The sequence below is a fragment of the Mobula birostris genome, chromosome 2, assembly GCF_030028105.1.
Source record: "Mobula birostris isolate sMobBir1 chromosome 2, sMobBir1.hap1, whole genome shotgun sequence".
NCBI lineage: Eukaryota > Metazoa > Chordata > Chondrichthyes > Myliobatiformes > Myliobatidae > Mobula > Mobula birostris.
The window spans coordinates 155061428-155085110 of record NC_092371.1 but is presented as its reverse complement, the minus strand read 5'-3'; the positions used below and the strand labels follow the sequence as shown (position 1 = coordinate 155085110).

General features: G+C 42.3%; 1 protein-coding gene across 1 annotated transcript in view; it reads right to left on the bottom strand.

The window, feature by feature from the left end:
- b3gat2 (beta-1,3-glucuronyltransferase 2 (glucuronosyltransferase S)) overlaps positions 1-5105 on the bottom strand; it is a 52953-nt gene extending 47848 nt beyond the window's left edge. The window contains exon 1 of the mRNA XM_072278054.1: positions 4602-5105. Coding sequence (XP_072134155.1) covers positions 4602-5105 — 504 coding nt within the window. The remainder of the gene's footprint in view (positions 1-4601) is intronic.
- Positions 5106-23683: the final 18578 nt, after the last annotated feature.

Below are 23683 nucleotides of genomic sequence, written 5' to 3'. Positions count from 1 at the left end.
GTCCCTACCTTAGAAATTACTAGGCTTATCCATAGCCCTCTATTTTTCTAAGCTCTATGTACCTATACAAAAGTCTCTTAAAAGACCCTATTGTATCCGCCTCCACCACCATTGCTGGCAGCCCATTCTATGTACTCACCACTCTCTGAGTGAAAAACTTACCCCTGATGTCTCCTCTGTACCTACTTCTCAGCACCTTAAACCTGTGTCCTCTTGTGGCAACCATTTCAACCCTCGGAAAAAGCCTCTGATTGTCTACACGATCAATGCCTCTCATCATCTTATACAACTCTATCAGGTCACCTCTCACCCTCCGACACTCCAAGGAGAAAAGACCGAGTTCACTCAACCTATTCTCATAAGGCATGCTCTCCAATCCAGGCAACATCCTTGTAAATCTCCTCTGCACCCTTTCTATGGCTTCCACATCCATTTCTTGCATTTACTGAACCTGTCAGTGTTCACATCATCTCTGGCACAGGCAGAGTCTGCTTGTGTGTATACCACCTTTGACATAAACCATACAGTATATACAGTATGTCTCACATATACACTGTCCAAAGTATACACATTGTCTCTCTCATATACACTGACCAAAGTATGCAAACTGTGTCTCACCTCACATATACACTGTCTCTCATATGCACCGTCCAAAGGAAACACACCGTCTCTCATATATACTGTCTGAAGTATACACAGTGTTTCTCATATACACTGTCCAAAGTATACACACTGAAAGCAGAGATTACAAATGACGAAATAGGAAGAACAATAAGATCCCTGAAAAATGGCAAGAGTCCAGGTTTGGGTGGAATAGGTAATGAGTTTTATAAGAAGTTTAGTGACTTATTAGCGCCTTATATGGTAAGGATGTATAGAAAGTTGTTTGAAACTGGCAGGTTACCCCAAACCCTGAACGAGGCCATTATCACGCTTATTCCGAAGAAGGACAAAGACCTGGATAAGGTAGGATCTTATAGGCTGATTTCACTGCTAAATTCGGATCAGAAAATTTTGGCTAAAATGCTGGCAAGGAGACTCAGTCAGCAGACAAATAAATTGGTACACTCAGATCAAACAGGGTTTATCCCTAAAAGGAATTCTTTCCATAAAATTGGGCGCCATCTTAATATAATGCATTCCCCAAGACATCCTAAGGAAGACCTGATAATAAGACCTTATAATAACCTTACATTTAGATGCTGAGAAAGCACTCAACCAAGTGGAATGGCAATACCTCTACGAGGTTTTGAAAAATTTTGGAATGGGAGACAAATTTATAACTTGGATTAAGCTACTGTACAGTGACCCTAGTGCTAAAATACTAACTAATCAGACCCTCTCAGAACCATTCAGTTTGCACAGGCGCACAAGACAGGGCTGTGCATTAAGTCCCTTATTGTTTGCATTGGCCCTGGAACCACTGGTGGACACTATATGTTCTCACTCCAAAATTTATGGGTACAATACAGAATATACTATCAACAAAATTTCCCTTTATGCAGACGATGTTTTATTGTTTGTAACGAAACCATATATTACTATTCCAGTTTTGCTGGAAATAGACAATTTATTTGGCACTTTCTCAGGGTATAAGATTAATTGGGGGAAAAGTGAATTATTCCCGGTCCGAGTAGAAGAACAGGAGGGGCTTAAACAATTTCCATTCGAAATAACCCTTGAGAAGTTTACTTACCTTGGAACTGCAATAACCAAAAGGTATAGTTCTCTATTTGAAGCAAATTTTATCCCTTTAATTGAAAAGTTTAAAAAGAAAATAGAAATTTGGAAGGCACTTCCAGTTTCTTTAGTGGGTAGAGTAAATGCAATCAAGATGATCTTTCTTCCCCAACTGCTCTATCTATTTCAGAACCTGCCCCTCTATCTTACCAAAACCACTTGTAAAGGATTAGATTCGATAACTCTACCTTTTATATGGAATTATAAAGCCCATCGAATTAGGAAAGAACATCTCTGCTGGAATAAGACTAGTGGGGGGCTGGCACTACCCAACCTTATTTTTTATTACTGGGCTGCTAACGTAAGCCATATAGCATACTGGATAGATGATACAGTTGTACTTCCCGGATGGCTGGAGATATAGCGTGAGGATTGCCTACCATATTCCATAGGGGCAATCATTATGTCCCCAATTTGGTTAAATAAAGCCTGTTACAAAGGCAATCCATTATCCATAGCACCATACAGATGTGGAGACAAATGGGGAAGCATTTGAAACTCAGGACACTATCTTTTCTTGTACCTATATCAGCGAACCCCTCTTTTATCCCCTCATGTATAGATGGGGCCTTTGATGCATGGCGAGAATTAAGCAGCGTTGGAGACTTATACATACAAGGGATTTTTGCGTCATTTTGGCAGCTCCAGGACAAATTCAGATTGCAAAAGAGTCATTTTTTCAGGTATCTCCAGCTAAGACACTATGTAAGATCGCATCTTTCTGGTTTTGGGACGGCAGAACCTGATAAATTAGATAATCATTTAAGATCATGTTTAGGGACAGAACACATCATCGCCTATCTGTATGATGCCTTACAAAACAAGTGTCATACAACAATGGATAATATTAAAAAAGTGGGAAAAGGAGTTGGGTACAGAGATAGAGGAGGTTATATGAAATGAGGTTTTGGAGTATGTTAACTCCTGTTCCATCAACGCCAGGCACTGTTTATTACAACATAAAATCCTACATCGACTACATTACTCAAAAGTAAGGATTCATAAAATATTCCCAGAGGTGTCCCCAGTGTGTGAGAAATGCAAGTCCTCGGAGGCAAATTTGTGACAGTTATGCTTTATGTCCCAGGATACAAGAGTATTGGAAGCAAATATTTGAGATCCTATCAAAGGTACTAAAGGTTCAGATAATACCAGACCCCATTTTAATAATTTTTGGAACTTCTGTGAGGTCAAATAAGTTTCAGGCTACCCAGCAACAACTCCTGACCTGTGGCATACTTAACGGTAAGAAACTCATGCTGATGTTCTGGAAAAAGGAGGAAACTCCATCACTCAGACAATGGCTCGCTGCATTAATGGATACTCTACATCTAGAGAGGATAAGATATGTTATCAAGGACAGACTCAATGAATTTGAAAAAATCTAGCAACCATCACTGTTGTATTTAGAAGAGAACGACAGCTGAACTAAGTGTGGGGGGCGGTAGGACCTAAACAGCACATACGGGAGGGGTGAGGGGAGGGGAGGGCTGGGAAGGGGAAAGGAGATGGGGTGGTAGGGTTTCCTTTGCTTTTTGCTTGTTTACTATACATACATTCATTTGATTTTCATTATGTTGTTATAAGAAAGAAAAGAAAAAAGAAAAACATTTGAAACGAAGTATACACACTGTCTCTCACATACACACTGTCCAAAGTACACACTGTCTCTCATGTACACCGTCCAAAGTATACACACTGTCTCTCATGTACACCGTCCAAAGTATACACATGTCCAAAGCACACACTGTCTCTCACATACACACTGTCCAAAGTACACACTGTTTCTCTCATATACACTGTCCAAAGTATACACAGTGTCTCTCATGTACACCGTCCAAAGTATACACACTGTCTCTCATGTACACTGTCCAAAGTATACACACTGTCTCTCACATACACAATGTCCAAAGTACACACTGTCTCTCACATACACACTGTCCCTCTCATACACAGTCCAAAGTACACACTGTCTCTCATATACAGTCCAAAGTACACACTGTCTCTCATATACAGTCCAAAGTACACACTGTCTCTCTCATATACAGTCCAAAGTACACACTGTTTCTCTCATATACAGTCCAAAGTACACACTGTCTCTCTCATATACAGTCCAAAGTACACACTGTCTCTCATATACACTGTCCAAAGTACACACTGTCTCTCTCATATCAGTCCAAAGTACACACTGTCTCTCATATACACTGTCCAAAGTATACACGGTGTCTCTCATGTACACACACCTTGTCTGAATATAAATCATCTCACTGTGGTACACTACACACTAGTACACACACTGTCCCTTAGATATACTCTGCTCTTGTATTTCCACATGCCAAAAACAAACTGTGCCTGGATACTCATTGCATCCAGGATCCAGTCAGTGGACACGGGGAGACGGGGAGAGAGTCAGTGGACATGGGGAGAGGGGGAGAGAGTCAGTGGACACGTGGAGAGCGGACAGTCAGTTGACCCCAGAGGGGAGGGAGTCAGTGGACACGGGGAGAGGGGGAGGGAGTCAGTGGACACGGGGAGAGGGGGAGGGAGTCAGTGGACACCGGGAGAGGGGGAGGGAGTCAGTGGACACCGGGAGAGGGGGAGGGAGTCAGTGGACACCGGGAGACGGGGAGGGAGTCAGTGGACACGGGGAGAGGGGGAGGGAGTCAGTGGACACCGGGAGAGGGGGAGGGAGTCAGTGGACACCGGGAGATAAGAGGAGAGTCAGTGGACAAGGAGTAATGGGGAAGTCAGTGGTCTCGGGGAGAGGGAGGAGGTAGGAGTTCATGGAGAGTGGGCACCAAGTCGAGGAGGGGTGAGGGAGACAGGAGAGGTGTCACAGTCTGGAGGCGCCGAGTACTTACCTCCTGGAAGAGTTCGAGGCTGTAGGTGTTGTCATCGTCAGCGAAGAAGACCACACCGGAGTTTTGCGGGGACAGATTCTTGCGGAGCCAGCGCAGCCCCTCATTCCGCTGCTCGGTGGCCCGCGGCATGCCGGCCCGCTTGTACCTGCGCGGGGTGGGGACATGCAGCTGGGTGTAAGAGTGCACCCCGGAGTTGGCGAGCAGGTCGGCGACCAGGCGGCTGCGGAAGGGTGCGTCCTCCACCAGCACCCAGTTGAAGTGCTCCAGCTGGCGGAAGGTGTTGGCCAGCCGCGTCAGCTCGGCTTTCTGCACCGGCCGGCTATAGGTGGGAGTGATGGCATAGATGGTGGGCAGCGAGGCGTTGCTGACTGCAGGTTGCCCGTTCTCTCGGCGGCGCCCCGAACCTCGCAGCGACCGTCTTCCAGAATCAATGTCCGCCACCAGCAGCAGCATCATCACCCAGGGCAGGACCAGGCACAGGCGTCCGAGCAAAGGCGACTTCATGGCGTGGCAGGCGGCTGAGCGATGGCCAGCAGCTCGCACACCTCATCCCTTTCCCCCGACCGGCTCCCGCCGCGATCCTCAGCCTCCCGCCGCCGCGGGCGGGGCGGAGACCGGTGGGTGTGTGGGTGGACGGGCGAGCGGACCGACGGCGACGCTGATAGAAGCTGCTTGTGTTGTGTCGGGCGGGAGTTAGGAGCTGCGAAGAAAGGGGAGCGAGTGATGGAGAGAGGATGGAGGAAAGGAAGATGGGGAGGGGGTGGAGGAAGATGAGGAGGGGAGCGCTAGCGGAGCTAAAGAGAAAGCGAGGGAGGAGGCAGCGAAAGGAAGGAGAGTGCGGGAGGGGAAGGGGGATTGGAGGAGAGGGGCGGGGGAGGGGGAGCAGTCATCCTGTCATTCACCTCTCCTTCAATAGTTCCCATTCTTACCTCTTTTCCTTATCAGAGCCCAGCACCGGTAGCGCTTTGTATTCCTGCTTATCTCCCTGAAGCAGTTGCCTCCAATCTTGACACACCTCTCTTCCCACCTCGTTCCACCTCCTCTCTTTGTTTGCCGTCATCTGCCACTCACCTGCCATTGCCGTCCAACTCCATTCCCGCTCTCCTCCCCTACCTGTCACTACCTGCAGTCATCTTATGTCACTCCTCAGCCCTTCCGTTGCCCCAAGAAACCTTCCTCGTCTCACACAAAATGCTGGACGTACTCAGCAAGTCAAGCAGCATCGAAGTTTGTTTTCCTGCCTCCACCACCACCAACACTGGCAGCTGATTCCACATACTAACTGCCCTTGGTGTGAAAAATGTAAGCGTTATTTCCCCGTTAAATCCCCTTCCTTTCACATTCAACCTGTGTCTTCTAGTTTTAGATACCCCTACCCTGGGCACCGGCTCTGGCTATCTGCCCTATCTAACCCTCCCATAATGTTCTATCATATCAGTTCTCAGTCCTCCATTGCCCCAGGGGAAACAAACTCAGTGTATGCGAAACACAAGAAATTCTTCAGGTGCTGCATAGAAGGTACAGGAGCCTCAGGACTCACACCATTAGCCCCAGGAACTGTTATTACTCCTCAACCATCATCCTGGGCCAAGGGGATAACTTCACACAACTTCACCTGCCCCATCCCATAACCAATGGGCTCACTTTCAAGGATTCTTCATCTCATGTTCTTGATATTTATTGCTTATTTATTTATTTATTATTTGTTTCTTTTTTTATTTTCACAGTTTGTTGTCCTTTCTACACTAGTTGAACACCCAAGTTGGTGCAGTCTTTCATTGATCCTTTTATGGATTTATTGAGTATGTTGGCAAGAAAATGAATGTCAGGGCTGTATGTGGTAACATGTACATATTTATATAATAAATTTACCTTGAACTTTGAAATCCAGAGCAACACACAAAATGCTGGAGAAACTCAGCAAGACAAGCAGCACCTGTGGAGGAGAATAGATGTCAATATTTCAGGCTGAGACCCTTCATTAGTGTATCTAAATGCTCATAACTGAAGCCCTGCAATACAAGCAACAGCTTTATCAATCTTTTCTGCATCCTCTTGTGTTTGATCCTATCTTTCCTGTAGTGTGGTGACTGGAATGGTGCACAGTACGCCGTGTCACCAGTATTTCATACAACTGTAACATGACATCCCTAATCCACCCCGATGGAGGCAAGCTTATTATCACTGACATCCTGTAAGTCATGAAATCTGTTGTTTTGTGGCAGCCGTGCAGTGCAAAATATAAAATTACGGTTAATTACAGCAAGAGTAGACAGTGGATTCCAGTTAATTGGGCCATCACTTAATCAGGGCAGCTGCTTATTTGGGACAACTCAAAGAAGAAACGCCGATTAAAAAATAGCCAGGATTTCCTTTATTTATTTTGGACACTGTGCTACTTAATTGGGACAGGAGACTGTTGCTGAACAGTTTCTAAATAGCATCAGGTATGTGTACTTGTGTGGCCATTAAACATTACACCGTGCTTGGAGTGGTTCTCCTTCGGCTTCTCCCACTTTCTCTGGACTCAAGGGATAGAGTCTGCCTCTTTGTTGGCTATGTAGAGCAGTTCACATTCCAAGCCTTTCCTGGTAATACTCGTCAACTCTTCCTCCACTACCTTGATGACTGCATTGGTACTGCTTCATGCATTCATGCTCAGCTTGTCAGTTTTAACCACTTTGCCTCTAACTTACACCCTGCCCTTAAAATTCACTCGGTCCATTTCAGACACCTCCTTCCTCTTTCTTGATCTCTCTGTCTCCATCTCTGGAGACAAACTGACATCTTTTATAAGCCTACCGATTCCATAGGATTCCCACCCTATCTACTGTGAAAACACTATTCCCTTTTCTTCTGCCTCATCTGTTCCCAGGACGTGCTCTTCCTTTCCAGGACATCAAAGATGTCTTCCTGCTTCAAAGAACCAGGGTTTCCTTTCCCGCACTATTGATGCTGCCCTCACCTGCATCTCCTCCATTTCCCAAACATCTGTGCTCACCCCATCTTCCCACTTTAACTGTGAAAGAGTTCCTCTTGTCCTTACCTACCACCCCATCTCCAAAGGGCTCCTACCACTAAACGTATCTTTACTTCAGCTCACCGCTTTCTTCAGGGATCGCTCCCTCCACGATTTCTTGTCCATGTGTCCCTCCCCACTAATCACCCACCCAGCACTTATCCCTGCAAGCAGCCTACGTGTTACACCTGCCCATTCACTTCCTCCTTCATCTCCATTCAGGGCCCCAAATGTTCCTTCCAGGTGAGGCAACACTTTACCTGTGAAACCGCTGGGGTTGTCTATTGTATCCGTGCTCCCGAAGTAACCTCGTCTACACTGGTGAGACCGGCTGTAAATTGGGTGACCACTTCTTCGAGCACCTCTGCTCCACCTTTCAGAAGTAGAACTTCCCCATGGCCAAACATTTTAATTCTGACTCCCATTCCTATTCCAACATGTCAACCCATGGCCTCTTCTTGTGCCAAGATGAGGCAACCTTCAGAGTGGAGTGGCAGCACCTTATATTCTGCCTCGGTAGCCTCCTATCTGATGGCATGAATGTCAATTATACCTTACAGTAAAAAAAAAAATCCCTCCCCTCCCTCCTTCTATTCCCCACTCTAGCATTTTACCTCTTCTCACCTGCCTACCACCTTCCCTGGGTCCCCTCCCCCTTCCTTTTCTTCTATGGTCTACTCTCCTCTCCTATCAAATTCCTTCTTCTCTATCCCTTTACCTATCCCACACACTTGACTTCACCCATCACCTTCTAGTTAGCCTCCTTCCCCTCCTCCCACCTATTTAATCTGGCATTTTCACCCTTCCATTTCAGTCCTAAAGAAGGGTCTTGGCCCAAAACATTGACTTTTATTCATTTCCATGATGCTGCCTGACCTACAGAGTTCCTCCAGCATTTTGTATGTGTTGCTTTGGATTTCCAGCATCTGCAGACTTTCTTGGGTTTACGATATTTCTCATTGATAGTCGATAAGAAGTAAGACCATAAGACCATAAGATATTGAGCAGAAGTAGGCCATTCAGCCCATCGAGTCTGCTCTGCCATTCAATCATGGGCTGACCTAATTCTTCCAGTCACCTCCACTCCCCTGCTTTCACCCCATACCCTTTGATGCCCTGGCTAATTGAGAACCTATCTATCTTTGCCTTAAACACACTCAATGACTTGGCTTCCACAGCCACTCATGGCAACAAATTCCACAGATTTACCACCCTCTGACTAAAGTAATTTCTCTGCATCTCAGTTCTAAAAGAACGTCCTTCAATCCTGATATCGTGCTCTCTTGTCTTAGAATCCCCTACCATGGGAAATAACTTTGCCATATCTAATCTGTTCAGGCCTTTTAATATTTGGAATGTTTCTATGTGATCCCCCCTCATTCTCCTGAACACCAGGGAATACAGCCCAAGAGCTGCCAGACGTTCCTCATATGGTAACTATTTTATTCCTGGAATCATTCTTGTCAATCTTCTCTGAACCCTCTCCAATGTCAGTATATCCTTTCTAAAATAAAGAGCCCAAAACTGCACATAATACTCCGTGTGGTCTCACGAGTGCCTTATAGAGCCTCAACACCACTTCCCTGCTGTTACATTCTATGCCTCTAGAAATGAATGCCAACATTGCATTCACCTTCTTCACAACTGACTCAACCTGGAGGTTAACCTTCAGGGTATCTTGCACAAGGACTCCCAAGTCCCATTACATCTCTGCATTTTGAATTCTCTCCCCATCTGAATAATAGTCTGCCCGTTTATTTCTTCCACTAAAGTGCATGACCATACGCTTCATTTGCCACTTCTTTGCCCGTTCCCCTAAACCACCTAAGGCTCGCTGTTTCCTCAACACTACCCGCTCCTCCACCTATCTTTGTATCATCGGCAAATTTAGCCACAAATCCATTAATACCGTAGTCCAAATCATTGACATATGTCGTAAAAAGCAGTGGTCCCAATACTGACCCCTGTGGAAATCCACTGGTAGCTGGCAGCCAGCCAGAATAAGATCCCTTTATTCCCACTCTCTGTTTTCTGCCGACCAGCCAATGGTCCACCCACACTAGTAACTTCCCTGTAATTCCATGGGCTCTTATCTTGCTAAACAGCCTCTCGTGCGGCACCTTGTCAAAGGCCTTCTGAAAATCGAAGTACACCATGCCCACTGCATCTCCTTTGTCTACCCTGCTTGTAATTTCCTCAAAGAAGTGCAGTAGGTTTGTCAGGCAGGATTTTCCTTTCAGGAAACCATGCTGACTTTGGCCTATCTTGTCATGTGCCTCCAGGTATTCTGTAATCTCATCCTGAACGATCGATTCCAACAACTTCCCAGCCACTGATGTCAGGCTAACTGGTCTGTAGTTTCCTTTCTGCTGCCTCCCACGCTTCTTAAATAGTGGAGTAACATTTGCAATTTTCCAGTCATCCAGTCCAATGCCAGAATCTATCGATTCTGGAAAGATCATCGTTAATGCTTCCACAATATCTCCAGCTACTTCCGTCAGAACCTGAGGGTGCATTCCATCAGTTCCAGGAGATTTATCCACCCTCAGACCATTAAGCTTCCTGAGCACCTTCTCAGTTGTAAGCAGAAAGACTATTCAGAACTGTTTTGCTCACAATGGTTTCAAACATTCAGGCTTGGAGGGAAACAGCCAGAGTGAAAATGAAATGATTTCATTACTTCAACAAGTTAGGGACAATGAACAATTTGAAGGTATTGATAATCATCTTGAATGTTACAATGAAAATAAAGATTTTGAGGATGCAATCATCGATAGCATTGTATGATGGCAATCTACGGTAGGTATCTGTACTGATTTTGTTAATTTACAGCCAATCAATAGAACACACCAGTGTACACTTGAGGAATTCCTCAATCAATAACTATTAGGAACTAATACACAGTTTATAGTACTATAGTAGTATTGATAGAGTTCTAATTTATTCTGTATTTTATTTAAATACCTAAATTGTTACTCAATTAAACAGTAGTTTGTCATTTTTATACCCAATTAACTATTTCCATGAAACTTTGGCTAATTGGGCAGCTGCTTTCTTTGGCCAAAATGTACTAGTCCCGATGTGTCCCAATTAATCAGAGCCCACCGTATTTAAAATAAGTAGTAAATAGTTCGATAAGAGAACAAAATACTGAGGCAGTGTTCACAGGTTCATGGACCTGTCAGAAATCTGATGGTGGTGAGGAAGAAGCTGTTCCTAAAATGTTGAGTGTGTGTCTTTGGGCTCCTGTACCTCCTCATTGCTGATAGTAATTATAAGAGAGCGTGGAAGGTGAGGGAGTGTCCCAGTGTCCGTGTTGGAGCTGGCTGAGTTTACGACCATTTGCAGCTTTTACTGATCCTGTGTCTTGCCACCTCCATACCAGACAATGTTGCAACCTGTCAGAATGCTCTTCATGGTACTTGCCACAGGACGTCTTCACCACCCATTTTATCTTTATTTTGAAAATATTACAATATATAAAGGCAATACAGCACATTTCTGGTCATTGCTGTCAAGCAGATATAGAGAGAGTGCCAGTTTCATGAACAGGCAGTGGATGTTTTGCTTGCCTCTTGCAAGCAAGTGATGCAAACTGGATCAAGGTCTGTTACGGTAAACTATTCTCTCCTTTAAAATGGTGGGTAATCCATATCAGACTCTAAGACTGTGTCCATTTGCTACCAAGTTCCTAAATCCAGCCGGTTAGCATTTACAGATCCCATTAAAAAGGTGATGATCAAAATGAAGGGAATAAAATTAATCATTGTGATTTTGTTCCTGCGTCGCCTGCAGATACACTGAAATCAATACAGTGCCTTACTGTATTATGACTGTTTATAAAGAAAACTTGATTCAGTATTTGTTATTGGAAAACTGGAAAAATGAGAGTGTCACCAACAGTATCTCTGTCGGCTCATTAACCACATGGGAGGTGACTCTGTTGTCTACTCTGCAGGCAAGCCAACTGCTGATGTGGGAAGATCTGCCTGCTGTCAGGCAATAAAAATGTTCTTACATTTTGTTTGTTGTAATTTTTAAAAAAAACATTTATATTTTTGTAATAATTCAATTTTCATTTTCTCCTTCTGTCCCTGGAGCAGGATTGTTCCAGAAATGGAATACAGAAGTTATGAGGTTATACTTGAGTTAAGTAAGCTGCCGGTAAGACCACATCTGAAATTTGTATACAACATTGACCTCCTTCTTTAAAGAAGGTAATTAATGTATTGGAAGAAGTTCAGATAAGTTTTATTAGATTATGCCTGGAACACATGGGTTAACTTGTAAACAAAAAATAAACTACTGGTGTAATTCAACAGTCAGGCAGCATCTAAGGAGGGAAACGGACAGTCAACATTTCAGCTTGAGACTCTTCATCTGGACTGAAAGCATAGAGGGAAGAAAACCAGTACAAAAAAGTGAAGATATGAGGTAGGACAGGAGTTGGCAAGCAACAGGAGGACCTGTATCAGCTCATCAGATGATCCAGCACTAAGTGAGGACGTGGTCCAGCCTGTCACGGCTCACCACTTAAGAGAGAGATTTGGATTGACTAAGCCTCAGTTGGTAAATGCATCAATGATATCCATCCCATATGCACTATTAAAGCTTGTTGCAATGTCCACTATGTGATTGTTAACTGTGGTAACTCAACTGCCCAGAAAGTGAAACCAAAGTGTAGGTGTTTTAGATCAAATTATAAACACTGTTGGTGCATGGCCAAGTGGTTAAGGCGTTCGTCTAGTGATCTGAAGGTCGCTAGTTCGAGCCTTGGCTGAGGCAATTGTGTCCTTGAGCAATACACTTAACCACACATTTCTCTGCAATGACACTGGTGCCAAGCTGTATGGGTCCTAATGCCCTTCTCTTGGTCAACATCAGTGCCATGGAAAGGGGAGACTTGCAGCATGGGCAACTGCCGGTCTTCCATACAACCTTGCCCAGGCCTGAGCCCTGGAAACCTTCCAAGGCGCAAATCCATGGTCTCATGAAACTAACGGATGCCTATATAATAAACATTGTTAAAGATAAAGTGTGTAAATTAGATTTAACTGTAATGAGTCATTATATACCCGTTTGTATTGCATTTATGTTCTTCAAGCTTCTTTAACAGTTAATTGAAAATTCTGTGCATGAAGTTGTATTGCCTCTTGAAACTGCTCAGGGTACAGATGGGAGGACCTCAGACTGTGCCGATGGATGCACAGTGCATCAATCAAGTGTTACCTGTATTGATTAAATGGAACAAGAAGGAATGCTGTTCTGGCCGCCCACACAGGTTACTGCACATGTTTATGAGACACACTTGTTTTATCTATTGTAACTGGAACCCCAACAACAATTCAGTTATTATCTCACAATTCTGCAGCCTAAGAGGAATTCAAGGGATTGCAATTTTAAATCAAGTTAAATGTCCTTGCCACCCATTATATTAGCAATTTATACAGTAAATAGATGTGCAGTTTGCATGGCAAATATATATTTGGTCTTATACACTACAATAGAGGGAGGTGAGAAAAGTTTGGACAATCACTCTCAGAAGAGAAGGCTGGGGAGGTTGATTGTGGATTCAAAGCCATGATAGTAATAAGTGAAGAGAGGATGTCTCCATGGGCACTGGAGAAAGAAGGTTTGGAGGTGTAAGGATGCCAAGACGAAACATATTTGATTGTGTAATGACACAGACTCAACTGGTCTATACTGACCAAGATTCCCATCTAAGCTAATCTCATAACTGATGTTTGGCCCATGTCCCTCTAAATCTTTCCTAAATTTACCAATTTATCCACATATCCATCCAAGAACTTTCTAAATGCTGCTAATGCATCTGTCTCAACCACTTTCTCTGGCAGCTCATTCTGTATATATGCCACACTCTGGGTGAAAATGTTGCCCCTCAGATTCCCTATAAATCTTTCCCCTCTCACATCAAACCTATGCTCTTTAGTTCCTGATTCCCCAAATCTAGGGAAAAGATGGCACATTGACTATTCATGAGTTTAAACAGTTCTATAAATCACCTCTCATTCTCCTACGCTACAATAGAAAAGTCCCGGCCTGCCCAAACTCTCTCCATAACTCAGTCCCCCAAGTCCCAGCAATATTCTAGTAAATCTCCTCTGCACTTTTTCTAGATTATTAACATCTTTCTTATTGCAGGGTGTCCAAACCAGAATCAGATTTAATATCACTGGCATATGTTGTGAAATTTGTTAACTGTGCAGCAGCAGTACCATGCAATACACAACAACAGAGAGAAAAAAACTTTATTACAGTATCTATATGTGTATATATATATATGTAATATATATAGTACCTATAAGAAGTCCAAAGTGAAAACAGATGTCTACGAAGTGATCTAAGTTAATTACAAATATAAAACACAAAATAACTGATTGCATGTTCTCACCCCCTTTAATATGACACACTAAATCATCACTGGTTTTCGAAGTCACATAATTAGTTAAATGGAGATCACCTGTGTGCAGTCAAGTTGATTCAATTGATTGTAGTAAAAATACACCTGTATCAGGAAGGTCCAGTTGCTGGTGAGTCAGTATCCTGGCCAAAAATTACACCATGAAGACAAAAGAAAACTCTAAGTAACTCTGTGTAAAGGCTATTGAAAAGCACAAGTCAGGAGATGGATTCAAGAAAATTTCCAAGTCACTGAATACCCCTTAGAGTACAGTTAAATCAATCAAGACATGGAAAGAATATGGTACAGCTGTTAATCTGCCTAGAACAGATAATTTTTTTAAAAACTAAGTGACCACACAAGAAGGGGACTAGTGAGAGAGGCCATCAAGAGACCCATGACAACTCTGGAGGAGTTATGAGCTTCAGTGGCTGAGATGGGGGACATTGTGTAAACAACAACTTGTGCTTCACCAGTCGCAGCTTTATAGAAGAGTGGCAAATTGAAAGTCACTGTTGGGGAAAAAAACTCACATGAAATCTCAGCTAGAGTTTATCAGAAGGCATGTGGGAGACTCTGAAGTCAGCTGGAAGAAGGTTCTATGGTCTGATGAAACTAGTTGAGCTTTTTGGCCATATGACAAATGCTCTGTTCAGTGTAAGCCAAACACGGCATATCATCAATACACACCATCCCTGCAGTGAAACATGGCAGTGGCTGCATCATGCTGTAGTAATACTTCAGTGCCGCAGGCCCTGGAAGGCTTGTGAAGGTGGAGAGTAAAATGAATGCAGTAAAATACAGGGAAATACTGGAGAAAAACCTGATGTAGTCCACAAGAGAACAGTGACTTGGGAGAAGATTTGTTTTCCATCAAGATAACCCCAAGCATAAAGCCCAAAGCTACATAGGAAAGGCTTAGAAATAACCAAGTTAATGTCCTGGAGTGGCCAAGCCAGAGTCCAGACCTCAATCCAATTGATAATTTGTGGCTGGACTTGGAAAAGGGCTGTTCACTCACAATTGCTATGCAATCTGAAAGAGCTTGAGCAGTTTTATAATGAAGAATTGGGGAACATGTCTCATCTGGACACTGCAAAGCTGATAGACCATAGTCTTGTGGTTGTAATTGTTGCCAAAGGTGCATCTATGAAATACTGACTTGAAGGGGGTGAGTAATTATGCAATCAATTATTTTATGTTTAATAATTGTAATCAATTTAGACCAATTTGTAGCATGTGTTTTCACTTTGACATGAAAAAAAATCTTTTCTGTTGATCAGTGTCAAAAAGCCAAATTAAATCCACTGTGATTCAATGTTATAAAAACATGAAAACTTTGTGGGGGGAGGTGAATAGAGGATATATATAAATTTTTAATTTCATTTTGCAATGTCTGTTCACAAAATCAGATGGCAGAGAGGAAGAAGCTGTTCCTGAATCACTGAGTGTGTGCCTTCAGGCTTCAGTTCCTCTTTCCTGGTGGTAACAGTGAGAGGAGGGCATATCCTGGGTGATGAGGTCCTCAATGATAAATGCCACCTTTCTGAGTTATGCTCCTCGAAGATGTCCTGGATACTACAGAGGCGAGTGCTCGCAATGGTGCTGACTCTCTGCAGCTTGCATCAGTTCTGTGCAGTTTATCTGCTGCACCATCCCCTACTCCTGTACCAGACAGTGATGCAGTCAGTTATAATGCTCTCCATGGTACATTTCTAGAAATTTGAGTGTTTTTGGTGACAAACCAAACCTCCTCAAACTCCTAATGAAATGTAGCTTTTGTCTTGCTTTCTTTATAGATGCATCGATACATTGGATCTAGATTAGATCCTCAGATCTTGACACCCAGGAACTTGAGTTTGCTCACTCTCTCCACTTTTGATCCCTCTAAGAGGACTGGTGTGACCTCATTTTAGGCTTTCTGAATTCCACATTCAAATACCCCAAATGTGGCCTCACCAATGTCTTCTACAATGGTAATTCCAGTCAGGGATCCACTCAATCCCAAATAATTTCCCCACCCTGTCCAATTGTGACAACACTTTCAGGGTACCATGGTCACTCTGTTCTACAACCCTCCCCAGGTGCTGGCATTTTGTGGACTATGTAAACATTGAATTCCACCCCCCCCCCCCCAAATTTTGCAAGCCCTTTGATTTCACACAGACTAACTGTAAGAAATTGTAGAAGACATCAAGAACTTGTAATTGGTTTAAGAGTGATACTTTTTTATGATGTACATGTTTATAGTTTATCATCACTTTGTGATATGACTTTGTTAAAGAAATCTGTGCTATAATGTTTAATGTGTTAAACAGCTTGATTAAAGCTTGTTTGCTGTTGTGATTTGTCATGTGACAAACAGGGCTTATCACATGACAGATGTTGCTTGATATACAAGATAAGGAAATTTTTGCCATTGATAGAGAGAATGTCCATGGACTGGAGTTGGAAGGGGTCCCTAGGATCAGACCAGAAGATTTGTTGATGATGCATCTGTGGAACTGCAGAAGGGATGTGAGAACATTGTTTTGTTTTCTCATCAGAATTGTTTTATTTCAAACTTGGCCAAATGGTGTCAAGGACTATTGATGATTCCTAGGACTGGGATACTTGCATACTGTAAACTATTTCTCTTCGCTAATTGCTAATAATTGAACTTATTGATTAGCTCTGAACCTAATTGCAATAAATCAGCATTTTACAACACCAAGCTTGAAGTGCACCATGCTTGCCTGCACTGAACAGTCTCCTATGCTGGTGCATACTGTCATACACAGGCTGTTTTCAGGATGAATTGATATTGACTTATTATTGTCGCATGAACCAAAAGCCTGACTTGCATACTGTAGATACTGATTAAATTATTATATAGAACATTCAGTTAGAATAATGTAAAACAATATCAATGTGGCATAGTGTAAAGCTACAAAAGATGTAGTGCAGGTAAGCAATAAGGTGCAGGATCATAATGAAGTAGATTGTGAGGCCAAGAATCCATAGAAACATAGAAAATAGGTGCAGGAGTAGGCCACTCAGCCCTTCGAGCCTGCACTGCCATTCAGTATGATCATGGCTGATCATCCAACTCAGAACCCTGTACCAGCCTTCCCCCCCATACCCCCTGATCCCTTTAGCCACAAGGGCCATATCTAACTCCCTCTTAAATATAGCCAATGAACTGGCCTCAACTGTTTCCTGTGGCAGAGAATTCCACAGATTCACCACTCTCTGTGTGAAGAAGTTTTTCCCCATCTCAGTCCTAAAAGGCTTCCCCTTTATCCTCAAACTGTGACCCCTTGTTCTGGACTTCCCCAACATCAGGAACAATCTTCCTGCATCTAGCCTGTCCAATCCCTTTAGGATTTTATATGTTTCAATAAGATCCCCCCTCAATCTTTTAAATTCCAATGAGTATAAGCCTAGTTGATCCAGTCTTTCATCATATGAAAGTCCTGCCATCCCAGGAATCAATCTGGTGTACCTTCTTTTTACTCCCTCTATGGCAAGAATGTCTTTCCTCAGATTAGGGGACCAAAACTGCACACAATACTCCAGGTGTGGTCTCAACAAGGCCTTGCACAACTGCAGTAGTACCTCCCTGTTCCTGTACTCGAATCCTCTTGCTATGAATGCCAGCATACCATTCACCTTTTTCACCGCCTGCTGTACCTGCATGTCCACTTTCAATGACTGGTGTATAATAACACCCAGGTCTCGTTGCACCTCCCCTTTTCCTAATTGGCCACCATTCAGATAATAATCTGTTTTCCTGTTTTTGCCACCAAAGTGGATAACCTCACATTTATCCACGTTAAATTGCATCTGCCATGAATTTTCCCACTTACCTAACCTATCCAAGTCACCTTGCATCCTCTTAGCATCCTCCTCACAGCAAACACTGCCGCCCAGCTTCGTGTCACCGCAAACTTGGAGATGCTGCATTTAATTCCCTCATCTAAGTCATTAATATATATTGTAAACAACTGGGGTCCCAGCACTGAACCTTGCGGAACCCCACTAGTCACTGCCTGCCATTCTGAAAAGGTCCTGTTTATTCCCACTCTTTGCTTCCTGTCTGCCAACCAGTTCTCTATCCACATCAATACCTTACCCCCAATACCATGTGCTTTAAGTTTGCACACTAATCTCCTGTGTGGGACCTTGTCAAAAGCCTTCTGAAAATCCAAATATACCACATCCACTGGTTCTCCCCTATCCACTCTACTAGTTACATCCTCAAAAAATTCTATGAGATTCGTCAGACATGATTTTCCTTTCACAAATCCATGCTGACTTTGTCCGATGATTTCACCGCTTTCCAAATGTGCTGTTCTCACATCTTTGATAACTGACTCTAGCATTTTCCCCACCACCAACGTCAGGCTAACCGGTCTGTCATAGAAGAGGTCAAGCCAAGAGTCTTATGACAGTGTCCTTGAGCCTGGTATGTACTCTCAGGCTCTTGTATCATCTGCCCAATGAGAGAGAAGAGATGAGAGAATGTTAGGAAAGGGTGGTGTTTTGTTTTGTAACTTCAAAACATTAAACCAATTCATAGGAAGACATGGGATGTCTGAAATGTGAGTCTAACTTCATGTTTACTTTAAGTGAGATGTGCACATATCAACAGTAATATGAAGTATACAATTTGCATATAATCTGTAATTAAACAAATAGGGAAGCACTGTAGCATAGTGGTTAGCAGCATGTTTTACAGTACAGACAATCTGTGTTCAATAGCCACCAGTGTCTGTAAGGAGTTTGTATGTTCTCCCTGTGATTGTGTTGGTTTCTTCCAAGTGCTCTGGTGTACTGTTTGGAAGGTTAATTGGTCACTGTGAATAGTCCTGTGATTAGGCTAAGGTTAAGTCGGGGGATTGCAGGGCAGCACGGCTCAAAGGGCCAGGAGGGACTATTCTGCTCTGTATACAAATAAGTTAAATAATTCAATAGATCAATCAATAGGTATATTTAATGCCAGAAATGTATACAACATAGATCCTGAAATTCTTTTTCTTTACAAACATCCATGAAAACAGAGTGCCCCAAAGAATGAATGACAGTTTAAAAATTAGAACCCCAAATGCACCCCAGCTCCCCCGTCCAATGCACAAGCAGCTGTAAGTCAATTTCCCCCTGCCCCCATCAGTAATAAAAAAAAGCATCCGCGCCCTTCATCGAGCACTCAAGCATGCAGCAAGCAATGTTAAAGACACAGACTTGCAGTACCCCAAAAACTACTCATTCAGCTGGTAATTTGAAATACCACAAGTGCTCTCTCTCCCCCTAATGAGGGGAAAAAGGTGTCCCTGTTTCACAGTGAGAGGAGAGACATGACAAACAACTCACTGATTTATCATGTTAGAAGTCTGTTGTGCCAGCTTTTCTGAGCTCGGCGCCCAGAGACTGGGCACCAGAAAGGCACAGCTCTCTGGAGACACAACCCCTGGCAGCTGACCAGCTGCTCCCGATGTTCCATGTTCTCCCACGATGCTTCAGTCAGGGGCACCGGCCCAGAATCAGCCCGTCCCCAGAGCCACAAAAACCCAGAACCCTGAAGGCATGCTGGTCTTCCAGACTGTGTCCTTGGGATATCAAAAAGTGGAGAGTCGTGAGGCCCTGAGAGCGGGTCCCATTCCCACAAGGAACTGAAGTTAGTGCAACTCCAGGTCAGGGTCTTCAAATGAACGTTGTAAAGGGGAGGGGGAAAAAGAGATATTAAAGATAGAAATAGAGCTATTTCCAAAGATGTAAGCAAAGGAGTTGCCGTTTAGCACCATCTTGACTTTGCTCAATCAAGAATGCTTAATCAACAACATAATAACAATAATGCTCAATGTTAAATACATTACACTCCTTCCTGCTTAGCTATAAACTCTAACTCAATAGAGAATGCATCTCAACTATATACAAAATTTACTATATAATACAACTACTATATAAACTGCCATGATTGAATGCTGGAGCACATGATGAGCCAAACAGCCTAATTCTGCTCGTACATCTTATGGTCTTGTATACAGACATCCACAGCATAGTAAGTTTTAAATTGTCCCATTCGGGTCTGAAGATTTAATCACTGTAGAGGATTTCTTACTCTTGTGAGATAATGTCTTTCCTGACAAAGGGGATCCCTTGCTTAGGAGGTGAGACTTGTGGTTGTGAAGCAACCTCAGTTCTGTGGTGTTCTCCATGGTGGTTGTAGGAGGTGGCTCTGACACTACAGGAAGTTGTTCTGCCAGTGGTAGCATCTTCTCTTCTAGCTTGTGCATCTTGATCTCAGGAAGGTTTATTTAGTTCACTAGAGTATTTTCCTATTAGTTCTTCTGTTGCTCCCTTTACAATCTGATCTCTCCTCTTGGTTTCCTCATCCACAACATCATCTGACAAATCCTCTGCTTTCATATCTCCACTGACTACTTTCATTTTGGCCTTCCACTCATCCAGCTGGCCTTTGGTCTTTTACAAGTTGGTTTTTTGTCTGCCACTTGCAGTACATGCAATAACCTTCATGCATGCAGAGTAGATTCTGGTCCTTTATACTCACAAAAGCCAAATACTTGTAACTTTCCTAAAATTCCCTGAACTCTCTTCCAGCTTAAAAACCAGGTGACACTGTGAAAGCAACCGCTTAATTAACATACCAGAAGCTTTCTCAGATACGTTCCTACAAACACTGTCGTAGTCAGACCACTGCTTTCATCACTTTCATGACTCTGAGTAGCATGGTCCTTCTTGGTCCAATATGCTTTCCAACCAAAGGCAGAGGTTGGCATCAACATCTGTTTGTCCTGTGTTGGGCAATGGTTCATGGTGTTCAGCATAGAGATAGTTGAGCCAACATCTGCTTTCAGATGGCTTCATTGAAGGGGATGTGGCATGCAAATGATGGATGGATCTCCAGTCAAGTCATAGTTGCTTCAGTCACTCATGACCCCACAATGCTGGCTCTCTTGTTTTTATGACATATAAGCTCAATGTGGCTTGTTGGTTGTTGTATTTCACTGTTACAAATGTTATTCCCACAGGAGTTATCTTTTCTCCAGTATAAGTCTTAGTTGGATATCTGTAAGCTTTAGTTTAGTATCTTTGAAATGCCATTCAAATACATTTTGTGGAATGCCTGAAGCAGCTGAACCAGTGTCCAATTCCATTTTAATTAATTTACCATTCGCTTCTGGTGTAATCTGTATCGCTTGTTTACAGCTAGTTTTCACTTTGTAACTCTCAAGGCTAGCCAGTCCTCTGCCACTCTCATCGTTGTCATATTTTTCATCAGCAGTATTAAGATTAGTGATCTTTTTGGAACTGCAACTTGACTTTTTATCTTTTTCACTTCCCTGGACAGACCATTTATTTTGTCTGCTCAACATGCTCTTTGTATGTGACGTACTTTGTTGCATTTTCTGAAAATTTCACCTTTAAATCTGCATTGGTCTGCTGTACATGAGCTCCTGGCATAATGGTGACACAACTTGTTCAGCCAGAATTTGCAATTTTGTTCACATTGACTTTCATTCCTGACTGCAACTCAATTGCATTTCTGTCTGCCATTTCCATTGATACAGCAATTTCAACTGTTCTTGTAAATGTAAGATGCTTCAGTTAGGAATTGTTTTTGAATTCTTTCTTGTAAGGTTCCACAAACTAAATGATCGCTCAGTACATCAAGTCCACCATTTAACTAACAATGCTCGATCTCTTCATTTCAGCCATGTAAGCTGAAATGGACCCCCCTCCATTTTGATTCTGCTTATGAAACCTAACGTGCTCTGTAATCATCAATGACTTCAGTTCTAAATGTTCCTGCATTACTTTCACAATATCAGCAAAGTTCTCTTCTGCTGGTTTGGAGTATTCAATCTTCAAAGCAAACTGTATGCCTTTAAACCCAGTACACTCAGCAAAATTGGTACTTGTTTCTCATTGGCTTTTTAATTTGCTTCAAAATGCTGTTCAATTAGCTTAGTATACATATTCCAGTTATCTCTTGTGTAATCATTTTTTTCCAATGTAGCCAGCAATTTCTACTCTTTTTTAAATGATTATTATCACCCACTACTCACTCTTTATGCACCCAAGAATTTGTCCATTTTCTGACATTAATACTCAATTGTGCCTTCCCTTCCTAAGAATATGTACTGCACTGTTTTTTTTAAGAAAGAAAACTTGACATGCTGTGTTAATTTTTTACTTGCTGTTCCTCTCTGTGCATCCTTCTTAGTTTGAACATCTTGCTCCTCTTCAACAGGTCAGCAGCCACCTCGGATTTGCTTTCTAAAAATAACTTATTGCCAGTTCACGTATTTTTACATGTAACCCACGTTTATATAAACAAAGAATGCTTAATCAACAACATTTAATATTTGAGTAATATTGTAAATACACAACAGGTAGGGTCTTTGCTGGCTGCTTTACTGAGGCAGTGAGAAGTACAGACTGAGTCCAAAGAGGGAAGGATTGTTCCTGTGATGTGCTGAGCTGTGTCCATAACTCTCTTTCTTTTTAAATCTTTTTATTGAATTAGTACACAAAAGGTAAACCATATAGGCACTAATACACTGTTACAATATAATATATTACAGGAAATATTAATACAGAAAAAATTAATACAAACAGTGCAGTTTAAACAAAAAATAACAAGGTAGTATAATAGTATACTAATTTTTACATATATCAATAAGGAAAAAAAAGACCCAAAAAAACCCCCCAAAAAAACCCACTGTGAAACTAATCTAAAAAGCAAAGCAAAGCAATGGGCTAACTAGGAATCAAGTAGAGTTAAACAACTTAAAACAATCATGTCCTCAAACCCGACCTCCATTAAAAACAGTTAAAAAGCAAGAAGGGAATATAAATATGGACCGAGAGAAAAAAAATTACATTAAATGAAAATGTTGAATGAAAGATCTCTAGGTCTGTTCGAATTTAACTGAAGAATCATAAAGATTACTTCTGATTTTCTCGAAATTTAAGCATAGTATCCTCTGGGAAAACCAAAAGGACGTAGTTGGAGCATTAGTCTCTTTCCAATGTTGTAAAATACATCTTTTTGCCATTAAAGTAAGAAATGCAATCATTCTACGGGCTGAAGGAGAAAGATTACTGGAAATTTTAGGTAATCCAAAGATAGCAGTAATAGGATGGGGAAAGATGTCTATATTCAATACCTTTGAGATAATATTAAAAATGTCTCTCCAAAAAGTTTCCAGAGTAGGGCAAGACCAAAACATATGAGTTAAAGAGGCTATCTCCCCCTGACATCTGTCACAAAAAGGATTAATATGAGAATAGAAATGAGTTAATTTATCTTTGGACATATGTGCTCTATGGACAACTTTAAATTGAATTAGGGAATGTTTAGCACAGATAGAGGAAGTATTGACTAGTTGTAAAATCTGCACCCAGTCATCCGCCGAAATAATAAAGCCCACATCCTGTTTCCAATCTGACCTGATCTTACCAAATGGAGCTTTCCTAAGTTTCATAATAGTATTATAAATAATAGCCGTTGCACCTTTCTGACATGGATTAAGGTTAATTATAGTATCTAAATTATATGTAGGAGGTAGCGTTGGAAAGGAAGAAAGTATAGTACTTAGGAAATTTCTAACTTGAACATATCTAAAAAAATGTATT